This window comes from Sminthopsis crassicaudata, chromosome 5 (genome assembly GCF_048593235.1).
Source record: "Sminthopsis crassicaudata isolate SCR6 chromosome 5, ASM4859323v1, whole genome shotgun sequence".
Classification (NCBI taxonomy): domain Eukaryota; kingdom Metazoa; phylum Chordata; class Mammalia; order Dasyuromorphia; family Dasyuridae; genus Sminthopsis; species Sminthopsis crassicaudata.
The window spans coordinates 55,817,379-55,838,651 of record NC_133621.1 but is presented as its reverse complement, the minus strand read 5'-3'; the positions used below and the strand labels follow the sequence as shown (position 1 = coordinate 55,838,651).

The 21,273-nt window shown below is 30.5% G+C and overlaps 1 protein-coding gene and 1 long non-coding RNA gene across 4 annotated transcripts in view; one reads left to right on the top strand and one right to left on the bottom strand.

Moving 5' to 3' along the window:
• PLXDC2 (plexin domain containing 2) overlaps window positions 1-21,273 on the bottom strand; it is a 463,969-nt gene that overhangs the window by 27,234 nt on the left and 415,462 nt on the right. Inside the window, exons 10-12 of one of the 2 annotated variants that reach the window (XM_074266811.1) lie at window positions 17,382-17,442; window positions 15,982-16,135; window positions 13,875-13,913 (exon numbers count right to left, since the gene is read on the bottom strand). In XM_074266811.1, the coding sequence (XP_074122912.1) occupies window positions 13,875-13,913; window positions 15,982-16,135; window positions 17,382-17,442 (254 nt within the window). The remainder of the gene's footprint in view (window positions 1-13,874; window positions 13,914-15,981; window positions 16,136-17,381; window positions 17,443-21,273) is intronic. The other variant, XM_074266812.1, reaches the window with a different exon arrangement.
• LOC141542423 (uncharacterized) overlaps window positions 1-21,273 on the top strand; it is a 123,885-nt gene that overhangs the window by 92,415 nt on the left and 10,197 nt on the right. The window lies entirely within an intron of this gene.

The following is a 21,273-nucleotide window of genomic DNA, read 5'->3' as shown; positions in this document are numbered from 1 at the left end:
ATGAAAAATCCTATCTGTATCCAGATAGGAAGTGATCAACCTGAATATAGATCAAAACATTCTCTATAACTCTCTATCTTTCTCTTTATTTTTTTCTTGAGAGTTGTTATTTTCTTTAGAGTGGGATATCTATGTTTTCTTTCTCAATTTGACTTTTATGGAAATGTTTTGCATAACTTCACAGGTGATTTCTTAATTGTGAGTCAGGAAAAGGAAGAAAACCTAGAATTCAAAAATCTTAAAAAACAAATATAAAAAAAAGTTTGAATATAACTGGGGAAATATTAAATAAATATTTTAAATGGCAAACAGGAGATGTTTTATGTTCAGAGATATTTTATAATATGCCCTGGGTCTTTATTTTATCACAAATATAAGCAAGTGATATTTTATTTTTTATGATCAGATTGGAATTTGATGTATTATCTTGATTTACTCTGGAAATAAACAAAGGAAAAACATACATATTAAAAAAAAACAATCTTAGCTCTCTAATAATTCCACCTCACCAACACTATCAAAACCCTAGTTATTTAATGCATAGTCACTGGAAATACAGAGCAATCTATAATCAAAAGAAGGTATGCTTCAATGCATTCATTCTGCCAGATATATTTGAAATGAGTTAATAAATCATATAACTGGGAAGGCACAATGTATAAAGTATTAGACCTGAAGTTAGGCAAATCTGAGTTAAATTCTACCTCAGAAACTTAATAATTGTGTGACTCTGGGCAAGTTACATGAACTGTCTAGATCTTGAGATGATTGAGATGATTGAGATGATTGTCATGAGTATCAAGTAAGATAAAATATATAAGCCACTTTGATAATTTTAAAGTTAAATAAATGTTATTAATAATGATTAAAATATTTTGAAACAGTACTAACAGACAATCTGTGACACAAAACCCATTTTCAGATCCTTCTCATTCTGCTTTACAATTTTCTACTCTAAAACTTTGGAAGAGAAGATAATTCATTTGCCCTTAGAAATCACAATATACAGATTGTGTCTTTGGAATCACCCATTTAATATCTATCTATCTATACATACATACATACACACACACCTCAACTACTTTGTGGACACAGAGCTAGCTAGCTTTGGTCACAGGCAGAAATTCTAGAATGGGTGGAGGAAGGGGGGCTTTTTTTTCTTTCTTCCCATTTCAGGTGAAAAATGCATCCTCAACATCATTTGAATCATTCGTTTTCATTGCATTTTTCTCTCTCAAATCCAAGCTTGGGCTTCTGTGAAAACTACCCAGATAAAGCATGAGATCAAATTTAACTCTGACAATTTTTACAATTCCATGAACTGAATGTGATATATTTAACAACCTGTCAAAAAAAGAAGTTAGTTATGAGTCCATGATCTAAGGAAAGACAAGATAAAAAGTCCAGTGGAGGTATAAAAAAATGCCAAAAGATATATTACTTTGATATATATTTGAAAGGAAAAATAATAATTTGACTGAATGATATATGTAACCTTAAAACACTTGATCTGTCACTATAGACAACTAGGTAATAACAATAAACCTTAGAATTATTCAACTGAAAAAGTCCAATTGCTCTAATATTTTATCACTGGATAAAAAGTCTGATATGAACAGAAGAAATTTGGAGCATAACCTTAGAAAATCTGAATTAGCCCAGTTATTCTCAAGGGCTTATTAAAAGTGCACCTACATTAGAACTTTGAAATAAATGACTTTGTAGAGTGTCTTTGAATTAACTTTTCCCCTCATCTATGTTACACTGGTTTTACCAATAAATTCTGTAAAATTCCTCAACAAAAAGTTTTATTCAGGCATCTCAACATAACATGAAGGTTATTCTCAGTCCTCCAGGTTTGTGGAATCAGATTTAATGTCTAGCAGTGTCTGACAAGTTGAAAAAGACCTTGAATATGAGTTCTGGTAGCAAATCCTCTATTATTCATGGAACAAATATTATGAAGTATGAAAAGACTATTAACCAGACTATATTTCCATTGTTCATGGAACAAATATTATGAAGTATGAAAAGCCTATTAACTAGATTATATAAATATGATCCAAAGATGCTTCCAGACTTTTAAAAAAAAAGTTAAAATGCATTTCATTCTTCAGTTTTCAATTACTGTTAATCCAATTAAATAACTCAAACTAATATCAAATAGTTTAAGGCATATAATATGTCAAATGAGATGATAAAAATACCAAAAGGATCTCTTCTTTGAATTTCATGCTGATAAAAGTAAGTTTAAAAAAAAAAAACAGGCAGCACGACATAAACAAAAGATTAATTTTAGACTTCCTACAATATTTATTTGTAGTACCCTTATTAAATGATCTACATCCAACAACCATTCATCTTAATAGTCAATGAAATAGATTCATTAATATATCTCCTTAGAAATATAAATAAAGGAATCAATTTGATCATTTACACAAAAACAATAGAAAATATAATTTAATATGATGCTTGATCAATTTGTAGTATTTGGTAAACTTAGAAGCAAAGTGACTACACTGAAGTTATTGGAAGATGCTGAAATACTATCAGCAAAAAAAAGCTAAAGGCCTGTTTCTTCTTCCTGCAACACAATGTTTTCTCCAAGAAAAAAATTGGAAGTACTAGATTAAGAGCCCCAAATCACCCTATTTTCTAGGATAAATAAGGACTAATTCCAATAAATCAGAATGAGTTGTAGAAGTAACCAGAATGTGAATAAGATTAGAGCAAAAGTCAAATTTAATATCAAATCCAAAGAAAGAAGAAAGAGTAGAAGATAGTCCAAAAGTTAACTTCAAGCAATTCAAAACTTAACTATTAAACTATTTTGTTTAATCCAAAAAATCAGAAGTGGAAAAAAGTCAAGAAATTAAATATAGCCCCATGTTTAGAGAAGTCTATTATAAAACATGTTTCAAATGGAGACCAAGTTTCTGGAAAAAGAGCAATAACAAGAGTTAACATTTAGTTTGCATTTTAACATCTGAAAATCACTTTACCTCAATTATTTCATTATCTCCTCAAAATAACATTATGAGTTAAGTATTAATATGTGCTTACTGATAAGAGAATGAATAAATAAATATACCATGATTTGTTAATGTAATGGAATGTTACTATATCATAACAAATATAATTAATTCATAAGATGTTAAATCTCATATGAACTAACAATGTGAAGAAAGGTAAACCATGAAAATAATATACATAGTGATTAAAATATTTTAAAAAATGAAAGAATAATATCTCTCCCCTAACAAAAACAAAATGTGATCGCTTTTTAATTACAGTTACAAAACTGGACCCTGAAGAAGATAAAATATATTTCTCTTCTCTATTTACAGAAAAAAGTTACTATAAGTGCAAACATTTACATGCTGTCAGAAATTATTGATGTGCTGGCTAGTTTTGTTCAACTGCCAGTTTTTCTTTCTTTTTAAAAAATCCTTTATTACAAAGATGAATAGACAGAAGAATGATAAAGCATTTATTAAGTACTTATTATTTGTCAAAGCTATTTGTCAAAGAAATGAGGAATAAACATCTTTGAAAATGAATGTGATAGAGAATAACAGTCTAATAATTAACCATTAATTCTAAAGGTATATAAAGAAGATTGAAATTATACAAATAATGATGTTTGAACATGGAAAAATGATATACATCTTTAAAAAGAATGTCAGGGTCATTAAAGGTTAAAATGAGCTGAGAAGAGTAAGGAAAGCTAAAGGCAAAAACATAAAATTATTTAACTATGTGGGCAAAAGAGAAAGATCAAAGAAGGGATGGAATGGAACCTCTGTTGAGGGAAGATGAATTAATTCTGTTTAATTTAAATGTTCATTATGTGCCTAAAGACAAAAATAGAGCAATTTCTTTCCTCAGGAAGCTTACTTTGTATTGGGTGATGTTAGAAAATGTATAGGAAAAAAAAAAGATGATCAACTGTTATTTTGCTGCTTTTATCTTTGCTTGGGAGAATGTTAGCCTAGAAATAAAAGATCAAAAATAGAACATATTCCCCACAGAAGTTGTGGATACAGGTAAAGAGCCTTAATGGATTTAAGAGAATAAGCCTAAATGAACTGCATTCTAGGATCCTGACTGTATAGACAAATATAACTGCTAAAATAATATCAGCACTATCATTGAAAGATCTGAAAAATGCCAGATTTAGAAGGGCAAACATACTGAGAATAGAGTCTATATGCTATTAGTAGATGACTATTGGACAACTAAAATAGTATTGAGAAAAATCCCCCCAAATCATCATTCAGAAGAAGTCAGGAAAAACTAAAATAATTTCTTTTTATTCCCCCTTCAGGGTATTAGGCAGGTAGATGAGAGGAAAGCAATAGATGTACTCTGCCAAGATTTTACCTAAGTGTTTGATAATCTCTCATGCTTAAAATTTATAGATGTTAACAAAACACTGATACATTTTAGGTGGAATTGTGAATGCATCCAGCCATTCTGGAGAATGATTTGGAACTATGCTCGAAAAGTTATAAAATTGTGCATACATTTTGATCCAGCAGCGTTACTACTGAGCTTGTATCTCAAAGAGATCTTAAAGAAGGGAAAGAGACCTGTATGTGCAAGAATTTTTGTGGCAGCCCTCTTTGTGGTGGCCAGAAACTGGAAACTATATGGATGCCCATCAGTTGGAGAATAGCTGAATAAATTGTGGTATATGAATGTTATGGAATATTATTGTTCTATAAGAAATGACCAACAAGATTATTTCAGAAAGGCCTGGAGAGACCTACATGAACTGATGCTGAGTGAAATGAGCAGGACCAGGAGATCATTATATACTTTAACAACAATACTATATGATGATCAATTCTGATGGACGTGGCCATCTTCAATAATGAGATGAACCAAATCAGCTCCAATAGAGCAGTAATGAACTAAACCAGCTACACCCAGTGAAACAACTCTGGGAGATGACTATGAACCACTACATAGAATTCCCAATCCCACTATTTTTGTCCACCTGCATTTTGGATTTCCTTCACAGGCTAATTGTACACTATTTCAAAATCTGATTCTTTTTGTACAGCAAAACAACTTTTGAACATGTATACATATGTTATATTTAATTTATACTTTAACATATTTAACATGTATTGGTCAACCTGCCATCTGGGATAGGGGGGTGATGGGGAAGGAGGGGAAAAATTGGAACAAAAGGCTTGGCAATTGTTAGTGCTGTAAAATTACCCATGCATATATCTGGTAAATAAAAAGCTATAATAATAAAAAAAATGATAGTTTTGTTGGAAGGATTTGGAAATGATTGAATGATGAAATACAACAATATAGTCATTAATGGTAAAATATTAACTTAAAAGTTAGTTTCTCATGGAGGCTCCTATGCTTAGTCTGTTCTGTTTAACAGTTTTAGCAACAGTTTTAGTTTTATCAAGATAAAAGCAATGATGGTATATATGCTTCTCCAAATTGCAGATTCCAGGAAGGAGATAAGAATTTCTATAGCAATTAATATGTAATAGGCATTGTATTGAGCACTTTACAAATATTATTTTATAATATTCAAATTTTATAAAATCAAAAAATAATTTTTAGAATGAAAGTGTTAATATGTTCATTACACGATTGAGGCAAACTATGGTTAAATAATTTGTCCAAGACCACACAATTAGGAATCTTTAACTCAGTTCTTCTTAGCTCCAAGCTCATCTTCCATCTACATTCTACCTAACTGCCTCTAATGACAGCTCACACAAAGTTATCAGAATTCAAATATTGCACAATAGAATAAGGTTTTGGGAGTTCCAGACAGTCTAGAACATTGGGGAAAATATTATATGACAGAAATTTAATAGTATTAAATGTGAAATCTTGCTCTTATACTAAAAAAAAATCAATCTATATAACTAGATAGCAGATTGAAAAAGATTTGGGAAAAAGGGGTTATGGGTTACAAGCTTAATATGTTACAATAGCCAAAAATATAATGAATAATTAGGTTATATTAAGAGGATTACTTATAGGACTAGAAAGGGGATTTTCCTCTTGAATTCTGGTTTAGTGAGCTTTCATCTGGAAGTTTGGAATACTCTATTCACCTCTGAGCACTTACTATAGGCTGTTGCTTGTCATTCAGTTGTGGACAACATTTTGTGTTCTGGGGGGTTTTCTTGGCACAAAATCTTGCAGTGATTTGCCATTTCTATCTCCAGCTCATTTTATAGATGAGGAAACTGAGGTAAGTAGGGTTAAGTGATTTTTCCCAGAGTCACATAGATAGTAAGTAACTGAGGCCAGAATTGACGCTGGGCCCAACACTCTTTCTACTGCATCACTTGGTTGTCCCATATTTTAGGTGGGTTGTAAATTAATTGGAGAGTATCCAGAATAGCAAGATTTTTATGTCATTTGTAGAAATCCAAATGACATTTAATTACATGAATATACATAGTATCTTAGAAAGTTAGATTTTAAAGCATTCTTAGACATAATAGGACATAAATCCTTTTACTTCTCAATTGAAAACAATTGACCTACTAAATCAATTTACACTTCTTTTCTATTTCCAAAAATGTTATTATAAATAATTTACAAAATATACAAGGTTCAGGGACCCAGTTAAGTTGTTGTAAAATCATTAATTTGATTCTTTTTAAATATAAAATTTTAATGCTGGAGAATAATCAAGACAACCACCAAGACAGAACATGTATTATTGGTACCAGCTACAAAACCATAAAACCAAGTCCTCACTTAAAGGTTGAACATGGTATTGATTTAGATATTGAAAAGAAACCAACCTTTCATTTTGCTGAGGAAATGGGTCCAAGGATACGAAGTCACTAGAATTTGTACTCATCTTCTGGCTAAAAATCTATTTTTTTTTTAAATCAACAGTACAGTTTTTTTTCTTAATAAAATGGGCATAATCTCATGAAAAGGAAAAAATCATAAATAAAGTATAATAGTCATTATTAAAATGTAAATGGTAACATTTAATAAGCACTTATTAAATATCATATAATGGTTAAATTAATCCCACATTTCTAGAAAGAGTAAAAATTTAAAGAAACTTTAATTAGAAATCTTGAATATAATTTTGATCTGCTATTTCATAAAAATTGCTTTTGTGATGTAAAAATCATTACTTTTGACAACATTCAGTGGTATTACAGGAATTTTACAGTTATAGATTCATATTATATCATTAAAAGAGTCACATAAGAATATTTAGCATAGGGCACATAAGATCATAGATTTGGAGCTGAAAGGGGTCTTAAACATCTTATAGTCCAATCCACTCATTTTATAACTGAAGAGACTGAAGCTATACGTCCTTTCCAAGGTCATAGAAGTTAATGGCAGAACCATATTCAAACTTGGATCTTTTGATTCAAAAGTCAGCCCCTGACACATTTACCAGTACAATTATTTTTTCTTCAAGAGAAAACTGAAAGCAGAGAATAATGTGCTTTGTAGATATAACATCATTTTGAATTTTAATTTACCTAAAATTAATTCAGCAAGCAATTAACTTTCATAGTTCCAGATGGCAAAAAAATTCAGAATTTATATAGAATTCTTTTATTATAACTTTGCAAAGTTTTACAAAGAGATGAACACCTACCTCACTATTTTTTTTTTACTTTATAAGTCATTTTAAATTATAATTCTGTAGGTTCTCACTTTTAAAGATTAAGACTTCTTCTTATGTCCTAGGGTCACTAAAATCTATCTAAATATTTGAATTAAAGTTTAGACCTGTAGCTTTAGAGATTTTTTTTGTAATTAATCAAAGAGTCTTCATAAAGTCTAATGCATGATCAGAACTTTGTCGAAAGTGACTAAGGAGATACCCAAGAGTGAATGAGAACATATTGTGCAACTTTGCTGCTTTGGAACTTTGTGCTTCTTGTCAATAATAAATTAAAAGCTCTGGGCAAGTGAATCAATAATCGAATCAGTCATTTGTTCTGTAACTGAATTCAAATGCCTTTGTTTATGGAAAATGCCCCTAATTGCTTATCTTTCCTCTTAAATCCACTTTAGTGGCAAAGTCTGCAAAAGGAAAATATAAGTTCCCACTCCTGACATGAAAAATACTTTGCAGGTTTTTCAATTGAGTCTCCTATACTCTCACTACTTTCTCTGCATTTCTAATATTTGTAAAAATAACACATCCTTTTTTCAATATATTGGGAGCTTCCTTTTAAATCATGGATCAATAGAGGGGTCTAAATGAAAGACTGGTACTTTCAATCAACTAGGAATTCTTTATAAAGCACTTAATGTGTGCTATGTGAGATCCTGGAGATACAAATATAGAGAATGTAACAATCTTTATCTTTCTCTTATCTGACTTCATCTGGAACATGTGTGACTGTGAGCTCTTTGAGAACAGGTAGCATCCTTTTCTCTCTTTGTATCCTTCATGTTTAACACAGTCTTCAAACATAGGAAGTCACTGATAAATGCTAATTTACTTGATTATATTTTCCCAATGTTAATTTTTAAGATCCGTCCTTCTTTCTTGAGCTCTTTTCCATTTAAGCATTTCTAACCAATTAATTCTATCGACTTTTCATTTGAAAATATTGAAATCTGCTTTTCTAAAGTCTACTGCAGTGGTCCTCAAACTTTTTAAATAGGGGGCCAGTTCATTGTCCCTCAGACTGTGGGAGGGCCGGATTATAGTAAAAACAAAAGCTCACACTCTGTCTCTGCCCCTCAGCCCATTTGCCATAACCCAGCGGATGCATAAACGTCCTCAGCAGGATCATCTGGCCTGCAGGCTGTAGTTTGAGAATCCTTGGTCTACTGTAAATGTATGCCTATTCCAAGAATTTTTCCTTTGTTTATATTTCATTTGAATTCTCTTCAATGAAAAAAGTACGTTAAGTGAATATTATTCATCTATTAATCATCTATTATTTACACACCTGGGACTATACTTGTCATTAAAGATGTAAATATAAAAATGAAATAGCCTTTGTCAAGAATTTAATATTTTATGAGTAAAAACTATGTTATATGCTCAGGATATACAATACTTTATTTTCTGCTTTCAATAACTTTCCATACTTCAGGGTTTTAGTTGTATATTTCAATGAATAAAACATAATATAAATCTCAACTTATCCTCAACAAACTCTATGTAAATGTTGTTTACATAATTTATTGTGTTTATAGTGAGGGCACAATTTCCCCAACAAACAGGAACAAGTATGATCTTGTTTGCTATATTGGTACTTTTTTTTTTATTTTTAAAAAGATTTTTTTAAATCCCTAGTTGAAATTTATTCATATGTTTTTGTTTTGCCCTTTCTGCTTTTATTTTCTGTTGTTCATTTAATGCTTTTTTCTCATTTCTCATACATGATAAATACACTGGATTGTCACAGTCAAATATTTGAGACTAGATAACTACAGAAATTCTGCCAAATGCTGCCAATATGTATACATTGATCATTAGATTTGCTCCTTGAGAATAGGATCTACTTTTTTCTTTATCTCCAGCATTTAGATCATTACCTCCACACAGTAAGCAGTTAAGGGTTTGTTAACTTATTCATTTAATTTTGTGTATTTTCTTCTCTGAAGAGGTATCTACAAATGTTCTTGCAATAATTTGAGTAAGTTATGTTAAGCTTCCTCTAGTTCTGTTTGTTGCTTCCTCTATTACATTTTTTTTCATGTTTTGTGCATAGATCACCATTTCTCTTATATTCTTCAAGTAAACCCATTCTCTAATTGGCTGGCTAATACTAACTAAATAACTGATGGCTGACATCTTGACTTTATGAACTGTGTTGCTCACTAAGGCAAAGTTTAAGTCTTTTCATTGGGGTAACTATATAATAAGTTAAATTTCCCTAAGAAATTATGTTAATTAGTTATTGCCTTTACTTTTATTCACTTCCTATTGTTCAATATAAATATCTTGTTAAATAGATTAGACAGGCACTGTTGTGTATATAATATGTTTTGATATTTAGCCTTATCCCCAAATTTTGGAATTAGTTTTGATACTTTATTTAATTAGTCTACAATCTATCTTACACACTGATTACCTTTATATCATACTTCTCTTGATAGCTTGAGTTTCTACACAAATTCCATTTATCAATATATCCCTGCCATTTCCCTTTTTAGGGAGCTCTCTTCGATGAAAAAAAAAATCAATAAAACTAATGAACACACTAATTCCATTTCCAACTTTATGTTCAATTTTGAGATAACTAGTCTCCCATCTGCAAAAAAGTGAGAGAGATAGTTTCAAAGGGACTCTTTGGGTCTAGCTTTGGACATAATACATTTGTATTGTCTAATCTAAATAATTTCTTGGTGTTTTTTTCTGTGTATGATATCATAGTCAAGATGTATACTGATTTCTTGTATTTATTATAGATTTACTTCTTATAACATAATATTAATACATAATATTAATATACCAAAATTTGCTTAAAATATATTCCTCAGTCATTGAACATCTACTACATTTCTAGTTATTTGATGCTATAAAAAATTGGCAGTTTATTTTGATAATTTATACAACAGTATCTCCTTGTTTTCTTTTATTTAAAATATAGCCAATTTCAATTTTCAAATGTTATTTGATATTCATCAGGACAGCAGATAGAGCACTTGGGTTAGAGACAGAAGCTAAGTTTAAATTTGACCACAAATATTTATTACCTGTGTGGTTTCTAAGAAAGTTATTTAACCCTATTATCTCAGTGTCCTCATCTATAAAATGAGCTAGAGAAGGAAATGGCAACCACTCCACTATTTACCAAGACAACCCCAAATGGAATCACAAAGAGTTGAATATGAGTGAAACCACTCAGCAATAATAGATAATCCTTTATCTTTGGTCTTTTCTTAAAGTATTAACTTATTACATATAAGTAGGATGGTACTGAGTAAAGTTTCTGGCATCATTTATTTTTAATTATCAAACATACACCTGTTTGTATATATGCATACATACATATACTCTCTCTATATATATATATCTATATCTATATAGATATATATCTATATCTATATAGATAGATATATATATCTATATCTATATATAGATAGATATAGATATAGATATAGATAGATAGATATAGATATATATCTATATAGATATATCTATATATATCTATATAGATAGATATATATAGATATAGATATATATATATGTATATCCCACAAGCAGATATTGCTCCCTAAGCTGCACTTTGTTGTTTTCTTATGCTCATTATAATCGCTTAAGACAAAGTGACCAGTATTCCCATTAAGTTCATTATTTGCTCCTTTAAGGAGAACTCATATTTGATGTGGTTTGATCTTCTGGTGATATATCAATTCACTGGTGAAGAATAAATGTCCCGTTTAGACAGTCTGAAACTGTAATTACAAAAATCTTTGATGCCCTCTTTTCCATTATTACTGTTCTTCTAGCCTTAGAGAATTGGGTAAAGTCTTTAAAAACTGAAGGGCCATATTACTAGCATTTATTCTCTGAATAGAGCACAGTTTGTTTTCAGTCAACAGAGTATATTTCCAGACCTATGACAGAAACATTTTTCTTAGTTATATAATCCTGTACACAATCCAATGAAGTCTGAAAAACTAAAGGATTTAACTTATAAAAATGAACAATTTATTGGCAATGAAAATTAAAATGATTATGAAGATAGCAATGGCTCATGAAGCTGGTTCTATAATTTCATGGAGTAAAATTTAATTTAGGACACATTAAAAGTGAATAGCTCAGAATATTTCTCCATTATCCAATCATTTTTTGTTTATACATACTTTTTTTAAAGAAACTTCCTTTTGAATTTGAATTTCAATCTAACATGCTAACTAGAAAAATTAAAATGTAATATATAGATTAACATATATGTGTGTATAAGTTCTCTTACATTTTGAAATTCTTTGCTACTGTCTTACATTTGAATTTTAATGGAAATTGTTGGTTGTAACTTAGGTAAGTAAGATAAAAATTTTAATTCAACATGAATGTAAATGTGATTTATGGGGAACATATGTAATACAATATGATATATATTTTTAAAGTTCTGGAATACATTTGAAAATACAGGTGGGATCAAGCAAAGTAGGATAAAATGAATAGAACATATACGATCTATTTCTAGCTGAGGAAAATAGAAATATCTTAATAGAAGCTGTGACACTTGAGCTTTTCCATCAAGTAAGGGAAAGCGTTTTAGAAAAGGTAGAGTTATATGTGTACAGATAGTGCTGGAAGTGATGAGGAGGAGGTAGACAGTGTGTACAATTCCATGGCGATATAAGTGGCTGCTAACAATGGAAGTGGATATTATGTAGCCATGGGATAATTTCAAGAGGAACTAGTAAGACATCATAAACACAATGATTGGATATGATGCATAAGGAATAGGAAAGATCAGTCTGACATTTATGAAAGCTAAAATGATATTTTTACCCTTCCTAAAGGTTTACATTATTTTTACTTCACTAAGCAATATTCCTTATTGATGAGTATTCAATCAAGATCATCTTTTTAAAATTTTTGTGCAAGATGCAGGTGTATTGGAAGAATTGCTTTGTAAACAAAAGATGAATATATAAACAAGATTGAATCTCTAAGGATGCTTAGAATCAAATCTATGATTCTATTTTTCTCTAAACAGAATTTTATCCATTATTACCATGCACAAAATTATGTATCATGTGTTTGTACAAAAATCTTTAATAAGTGAATGGATAAATTATGTAAGTCATTATAAACCTTATGATAAAGTAGATTAGATAATTTTTCCTTTTCCATACAAACTAATATAAATATAAAAGTAGAAGAAAACAATAGAAATTTTATTAACCTGTCTTTTATGGTCCAACAAAGAATTACTGTATATAAAAGTTTCCCATTATTGGTGGAAAGTTTCTCTTCCAGTATTTCTACCAATTCTCACACACACACAAACACACACACACACACACACACACACAGAGAGAGAGAGAGAGAGAGAGAGAGAGAGAGAGAGAGAGAGAGAGAACGAGAATTTCTGTTTGAGTAGGAATTCAAGTAGCTGGGACTACAAAAATAAAACCTTGTCTAGATTAATGGCACAGCATGATCCTATTTACATAACAGATACATAACAGATTACATAACAGTGTAATGAGAAAAACCTTGTCCTGAGTTATATAAACAATAGTGTCTATATAAATTATTTTATGAGGATCTATAATACTTACAAAGTTACATGCAGATTATCTTTGAAATAATATTGCATCATATATAAAGTATAACTCTACAAAATAAACATTTCTACATAAAAATTCCTTCATATTCTGTCTTATATAAAACATCATTTTTCTCAAAATTGCAAGTTTTGACATAAATAGTACTAAAATATGTAATGGAAAATGTTTCATGGTTGTAATTAATTAAAAAATTCTTCAGTCAATTTATTTCTCTTTTGATTTCCCCCCTCCCAAATAAATGGGTAACTGGGACTTCAAAAAACTGTATTCTAGATAACTCTATACTTAAGAGAATATTTATTTAACACGATATCTATGGAAGTATAAACCTTGACCAATCTACATAATTATTGGGGTTGAATATTTGAATATTCAATTTAATGATGCATTTTTGGTCTTAAATAGTTATGGCACAGTACAGAAGTCCATCTACCTTAATAGAACACTTTACCCTTGCTGCCTATTGCCATATGCCTCTGAAGTAAAGTTATAGAGCGTAAAAGCAAAAACTATGATCTGTATTTTGCAAATCCTGTTTAATTTCTTAATTAGAATGAATGAAATCGATTATTATATATTTAAGTAACCTATTAACATTGCTTATGAAGAAAAGTATTAGTTCCTACCTCCATTATCTCTTAAATGTAGAGCTATCTTGGTATCATCTGGAAAAGAAATTCAAAGTTATTACAACAGGAAGCGTCCCTTAGTAATATCATAAATCTCATTAGCAGGATTATTCTACTATCTGTCTTAGCTATAACATAATTATGATCCACAATTTATTGAGAAGTCACTTTCCAAATCAATAAGATTGTCCCTAACTGGTGACAAGATGATGTGATGGACATTTTTAAGGTTGTGCCTAATGCTTAACTATAGGAAATAGCACTATGAGTAAGAATTTCAAGACATAGATTTTAGTGCACAATAATGAAGTACATAGAACATTGCATGGAGAGAATGTTAAAAGAACAGCACACTGAGAGTTAGAGTAGGGTTATTGTTGTTGTTGCTATTACTATGTTATCTCAGCTGTGCCCCAGTTTAACTGTGTATTATTGACCAAGACATTGCATTTCTACCAGATTTAGTTTACTAATTTGTAAGACACAAAAACTTTAGAATAAATGACCTTCAAGGTTCCTTTCGGATAAAAAAATTCAGTGACTTTATATAAATTACATATATACTATAATTACATATATAGACTGATAAGGTCTGTCATCATTGATAACATGTATTGGCTATAATGACCTTGCAGTCATGGCAGTTAAGAGTTGCAATATGCCTTAGAAGTCATATATTTCAACATTTTCATTTTATAGATAAGAAAACACCTCACAGAGGGGAGATGAATTGTCCAAAACTGCACAATATGTATATGGCAAAGCCAGCATTTCATTTATTTTAAATTTATATTTATAAATTTATAAATATTAAATTTACAAATTTATTAATGTTAAAGTTCTACTAAGGAAAAGCAGAATTTGAATCCAAGTTCAGTTTCAAATCCAGTGATCTTTCCACTATCGCATAATCAATTGTTACATATATTTTCTTCAGATTCTCTACAATTACTAACTGTGGTGACATTTTACTATTCAAGTATAGTTTATTTTACTTCTTAAAATCTTAGCAGAAAATTTGTCAACTTAATTTAGATAATAAATTTGACCTTAGTGACAGATTTATATTAAACCTTTGAACACTGGGATGTATAACATAATGACTCTTATTAAGGTATCCCTGATCTTTTTCTTTCTTATGGAATCAGACAGAATATACTGCCATCAGTAACTGCTAACTTAGTAATCTATTGATTTTTTTTTACACTGTGATGTGAGTAACTGGGTCAATTTTAATTTTCTGTGCTGTCAATACGCAAAAACCAGCATATAATTTAATCTTGGGAAAAAAGCACATACGTATTTCATAATTGTGAATCAATTCTCTTTGCTCTAATCATTTTCATGCCCAGTTGAAGCTCTAGGGAAATAAGGTAGAATCTTAATACCATCTTCAAATAAGAACCTATCAATTACTCTAAAAGTAAGGGTACAAAGGAAAGAAATTCTTAGCTTTCTTAGAACCATTGTTTTTTGTCTTCCACTTTATCACTCAAGTATAGATATTCTAATAAAATTGCAGAAAAGTATACAAGGAAATTCAAAAGTGGATAATATTTTATGTACCCCATTTATACTTTTCTTTCCATGCTCTTGATTTTCATTAGGATCATTTTGTCTCTATTAGAGCAGGATCTAAATCTTCCATGAATTTTGTGATCCATACAGAGCATCATATATGAGTGTGAAGTAAGGTAATTAATCTTTTTGACTGACTGAGAATAGGATAATTATCTCAACTATTAGATTTGGATTCTTTTAGATTATAATTCTTTTGTTTTCCAAACACAAATTTATTGGATATTTAATAGATATAGGGTCATTTTATCAAATAACAACAAAGTCCTATACTAGCTTTAAAGACTAGGGAAAATATTAATTTTGTAATTTACTTTTAGGAAAAACAATTAGCTGTTGTATAATGGAGAAAGGAATGGTCCAACTAACTAAAGATATATTAAAGAAATCCAAAAGAAATTTCATTCTTCTGATACCATTTTTGTATTCCAGAGAAACACTAGAAAATATGATTTACCAAGAATTGTCACTTTAAAATTATATTTCAACAATTATTACTGGGATAAGAAAAAAATCAGATGTTTACCACCTTCTGTGGGGAGGCTGGTTGGTAATTGTGGTGAAGTTATTCTTCTGGTGGTGGTTAAAACTTTGAATTGCGTAGTTGTTGATTGCACAGTTGTAGTTGTTTGGGAAGATGTTTCACCTGGCTCTATGCTGTCACACATCTTCTCTTTGGACTGATGACAAAGACAAAATATAAAATCAGAATTAAAAGAGAATGCTTTTCTTTAAATCAGGCAAAATGATTTTTTTATAAAAATAGTATGAATCAAGAACCTAAGAAAATAGATCTAAGAACAAGATTCTTAGGCCAAGTTATGAAGAATATAACTTTGGAATTGACTACATTTATACATTATATTAACTAAAATTATGAAAAAATTAGGGTAAAAAGAAATGCCATTCATGTCACTCTCATAGATGATACTGCATTTGCCATGCTGTAACTGAGGTGAATATATATGCATTTATGTATATATACACACACATCTAGATGTCAGAAAATGTTTGAATATTTTTATTTGTGGTATCTAGCTCAGCATATGACATATATAGGCATTTAACAAATGTTTATTTAATTGAACTTACTATTACAATCAAGCATCCATTTAGAAATATTGCTATAGTTTTATTGTTATTTATTTCTGTGCCTTTATCAGCTGTTTTTTTAAATTTATCCCTGTGCTATATTCATTGACAGGAACAATGCAGAGGAAAGAATATTTTTTTTTTATCTCTTCCACCAGTTGATCTTTTGGCACATTTTTTTTATGTCTGTCAACGGTGAATAAAAAAAAATCTAGGACTTTTTAAATGACAAGTCACACTTTTGTTTACCATCTCTTCTTTAAAATTTGATGGAATTATTTTCTTCATGTCACAGCAGGATATCTACAAAATCATTTGGATACTGGATGGAGAGTAGAATCCATGTCTTAGAATGCTCCTTCCCCTCAGCTCTATCTAATGAATTTCCTGTATTCATTTAAATCCTAACTAAAATCCTAGCTTTTCCAGAAATCTTTTCCCAACCTCTTTTAATTCTAATACCTTCCCAAATATTTCATATTTATCCTGTTTGCACATTGTCTCCCCAATTATAGCTCCTTGAGGGCAAAGATGATCTATTGTGTCTTTTTATATTACTACCTTTTAGCACAGTATTCTGGAACATAATAGGTGCTTAAAAGATGTTTATTAATTAGTCCTCTTCAAAAATGGAGGCAGAGAATTTATTCCTATAATGTATGAACAATATTCTTTATATGGCAGAGGTAAAAGTAAGGATTGGCATTATTTTTACTCTAATTTTATGAACTAAAGATTAAGAAGAAAATGTTAGTTAACATTTTCAGTGGTTATCTACAATAAAGTTCACTATGCAACAACATATGAGCTTGTGCTGTTAAGGGATTTACATACCTCTTCAGGGCAACCACTGTCCACCCAGTCTTGCCGATGTCGATCAAATCCACTAGAGCATCTTTATATAAAGGTTAAATTGTAGTCCATAGAAGAAAGATACAAAACACAGAAGAGAATAAGAGGGAGAAAGGAGAAAAAGAAATGGTAAATAATTTATTTTAAAATTTTCCCACTTTAGCATATTAGAAGATTTTTTCTAGAGAATATACAATTAGAAAAGTCTAGAATTGTGTAAATTTTTCAGAGTGATTGGTTATTCTCTTGATGGATCCATTATTGCAGTTAACACTCATCAGTAAATTCTTGGTCTAAACAATATTACTATGCTTTAAGTCTGATTTCTAATGCTTATTTAAATCCCATATGGTCAATGAGATGTGATATTCTCACATTTGCATACTAAGTTTCCCTGTCCCTTGAAATGAATATGGGCATATTTCCACTAAATAATCCATACTATGATGATCTCATTTTTGGGATTCAGATCTGTATTAAATGAAATGCATCCATTTCACAGACAAAAGCATTCTTAGTGATACAGGAATTTATAATTGGAAAGAAGTTGGTAAGATCCTTTCTATTCATATCACTGTAGGATATAAAAAGCCATAATCTCACATGAGTTTTCTAGACCTGACATGACATTTTTCTTCCTCAGACCACATCCAGTTCTAGCACAAATGCCACTTCTTCAAAAAAGCCACTCCTTATCACTTAAGCATAAACTTATTATTCTCTCATCACTTCTCAGGAATTCTTTAAATTCTTTTGTGTTTTTCCAATTGGAAAGAATACAAGCAACATGTCTCTTTTATTTTCTTCAACACATTAACTTTCAAATTACAGGCCTTCAACAAATATGGATATGACGCAGACTAAGTTTCTGAAATATACATATTTAATTCTCAAATTCAATGTAGCTGTGGAAGACATATTTATTATAGTATGTTTTACATTTTATGGCCCTAATGGCACTTTAATCTTGCTGCTTTGCAGAATTTTCCTCCAAATATTTTATTGAGACTTCACCTAATAATTTATTAGTCTGTTCTCCTTTGCTTGCTGTTCTCTACTTGCTCTTTTGTCATAGATATTGTGCCATCGTATGAATGAATGTGATTTAACTGAGGTGGAATGAGCTACAGCTGACTTGTTAACAGAAAATTCTAGACCTATCATTTTTTTTTCTCAAGAGGGACCATTACAGCTAGTTTACTTTGCTCTAATTGTATCTGTAACAGCTAACTGAAGTAGTGAATAAATATCATTATTATAATAACTTGGAGATTTTTCTTTCTTGGGCCAATACTTTGGCACATTAACCATTTAAATTATGATCTATGTGTTTTAGTTGCTCTCCTGAAGGGCTTCTCTGATACTTCATTGTGGTGTGAAAGGGATCCTAGGTACTTTAAATCTATATGCTGGTCAAAAACAAAAGTCTTACAGGTCCTATTTAAGCTCCAAAAGACCTAGAAACATTAGTTATCAACCCTATCCTAACTATTCTCAGAGACACTGGTCATCAAGACACCAATCAGCCCCTGGATAAAGATTTTTGGTTTTGGCCACAAAAATTCTTAAAATCTACCCTAAGAGATATCAAAGGTTTTTGTTTTTTATATGTAATCTGAGTGGAAAGAATTCTTGCATTGATGAACAAGAGGACTTTTCAAGTTATAAATCAGGAAAGAACTCAATTTGTTAATTTGAAGCCTTTTTCTTTTCAGTTCTTTCTTCCTTCTCATCTTCCTTATCACTTAGCACTTAGCACAGTGCTTGGCACACAGCATACATTTAATAAATATGTATTTAATGACTCACTTTCTCCTAATAGAAAGGTGGCAATTGTCCAGGAAAATGCATCTTGGGGGGAAAGTGATGACAGCTATTTTTACAAAGCACCTAAAGCTTTACTTTCTGAACTCTTGAAGCACACCAATTGAGTAGAAAATGTGATTTTCTGTTTCACTTTTTCACAAAATGCTTCAAATTTGGAATTCTGTGGTATAAAGGTCCTAATTTAGTGACCTAGTGGCAATGATTGGCCATGCCATGAGGAGCAGCTGATGAGTTTTTAAAATGCATCAGTGGTACTTACAAAGAAATCTATTTAGAAGAGCATAAATTCCCAGTTTGATACTATCAGTAACTTTGAAAGACATTATAGTGGAAAACCACAGGCTTTGGAAATACATGAAAAAGGTTCATGGTTCACCCAGAGATACTTAAAATTTATGTGGCCTTGGCAAGTCATTTAAACTTTGTGGCCCTTGTTTCCCCATCAAGGAAAAAAAAATCAGGGAATTAGACTTACTAGATCAAGGGGTTTATGAACTCTGGCTTCAGGAACATTTAAAATTATATTTTGATAATTGCATTTCATTATAATTGAGTTTTTTTGCAATCTTTTATGTTTGACTTTATACATTTAAAGCCATGCTAAAAAGAGTTCCATAGAATTTCTCAGGCTACCAGAGGTATCCAAGACATGACAAAACTAAAGACTATCTGTAACTTATGGATGCAAAAATTACTTTTCCAGATTTAGACTTAGGATTCTATATGACCTCAAAGAGAGCAGAAGGTAAACAGAATATAGAATTGTAAAGTAAGGTTAAGACATTCATAACCAAAGAAGCTGCTATTCTAACCATATACTGGGTTCATCAAAAGATTTATAATTAGAATAGCAAACCATTCCAGTTTTATGCCAAGAAAATCCAAATGGAATCACAAAGAGTGGGGCATGACAGAACCAATTGAACAAATTATAATGAGAAAACCTGTCAGGTTCCCCTTTAATCTGATGCATAAGGCAACTAGTGACAGGGAACTCTAGAAAGGAAATGTAAGAATAAAAAAAAAAAAAGACCAAAAAAAAAAAAAAAAAACCCCAAGAAATATTCTCTGTACCTCCAAGATATCCTCTTAAAGAATCATACAGCAGGGAAAGCAGGTTTCCATCCATCAACATATAGATTGGCAGAATAAAATTTTATACTAGATGGGTTAGTCTGTTAATAGTTTGAAAGCTTTTCCTGTGCAAATTGCAGAAGCTTGCACCAAGCTCTGGTATGATCATAATTTTAATTGTGATGCAGACCTACTAGTGTAAAGTAACTTCAATTATCCTCTTCAAACACTTGTAAAACATAGATTCATCTGGTTAGTGTGCCCTGATGTGCCTCTATCCAGTTCATGAGCTCAAATTTGAGTTCAGACCCTTGGTAGCTTTGCGTACATGGGGTAATAATTTAATCTTGTTTTCCTCAGTTTCCTCATTTGTGAAATGAGTTGGAGAAGGAAATGACAAATCACTCAAGTATCTTTGCCAAAAAAACAAAAACAAAACCAAACAAAACCACCCAAATCTTATCAGAAAAAGTTGGACACAATTGAAAATAACTGAACAATAAAAAACCAAATTTTAGACTCCATCTTGACCATTCAGCAATTTGTGAGTACACATTAATGAATTAACATATGATTTGAAAGCATCTCTAAGAGAAAATTGTTTGATTTGAAGCAAATCAATCTAGAAAACACATAGGAGATATACAGAAATACAAAGACACATTGACTTAGAGAGGATATGTCTATTTCAATTAATGAAGTCGAATCTTTAAGTTATTGCCTTCAGGGACTTACTCGGGTTTCAGATTCAGCCTTTACTATGATTTTCATGAATAATTCTTCTATAGTATGAGAATGATAAAACAGTCTTATTTGATTAAACCTTGTAATGAATGAGAATATGACACAAAGTGCCATTCATTATGTTGTCACCATTACATTTTGTTAATATGCCCTAATCTATTAGATGACATGCTCAAAAGAGAATTCAGCACCTTTTTCACAACTTCAACTGACCCTCCTTTAAATATTC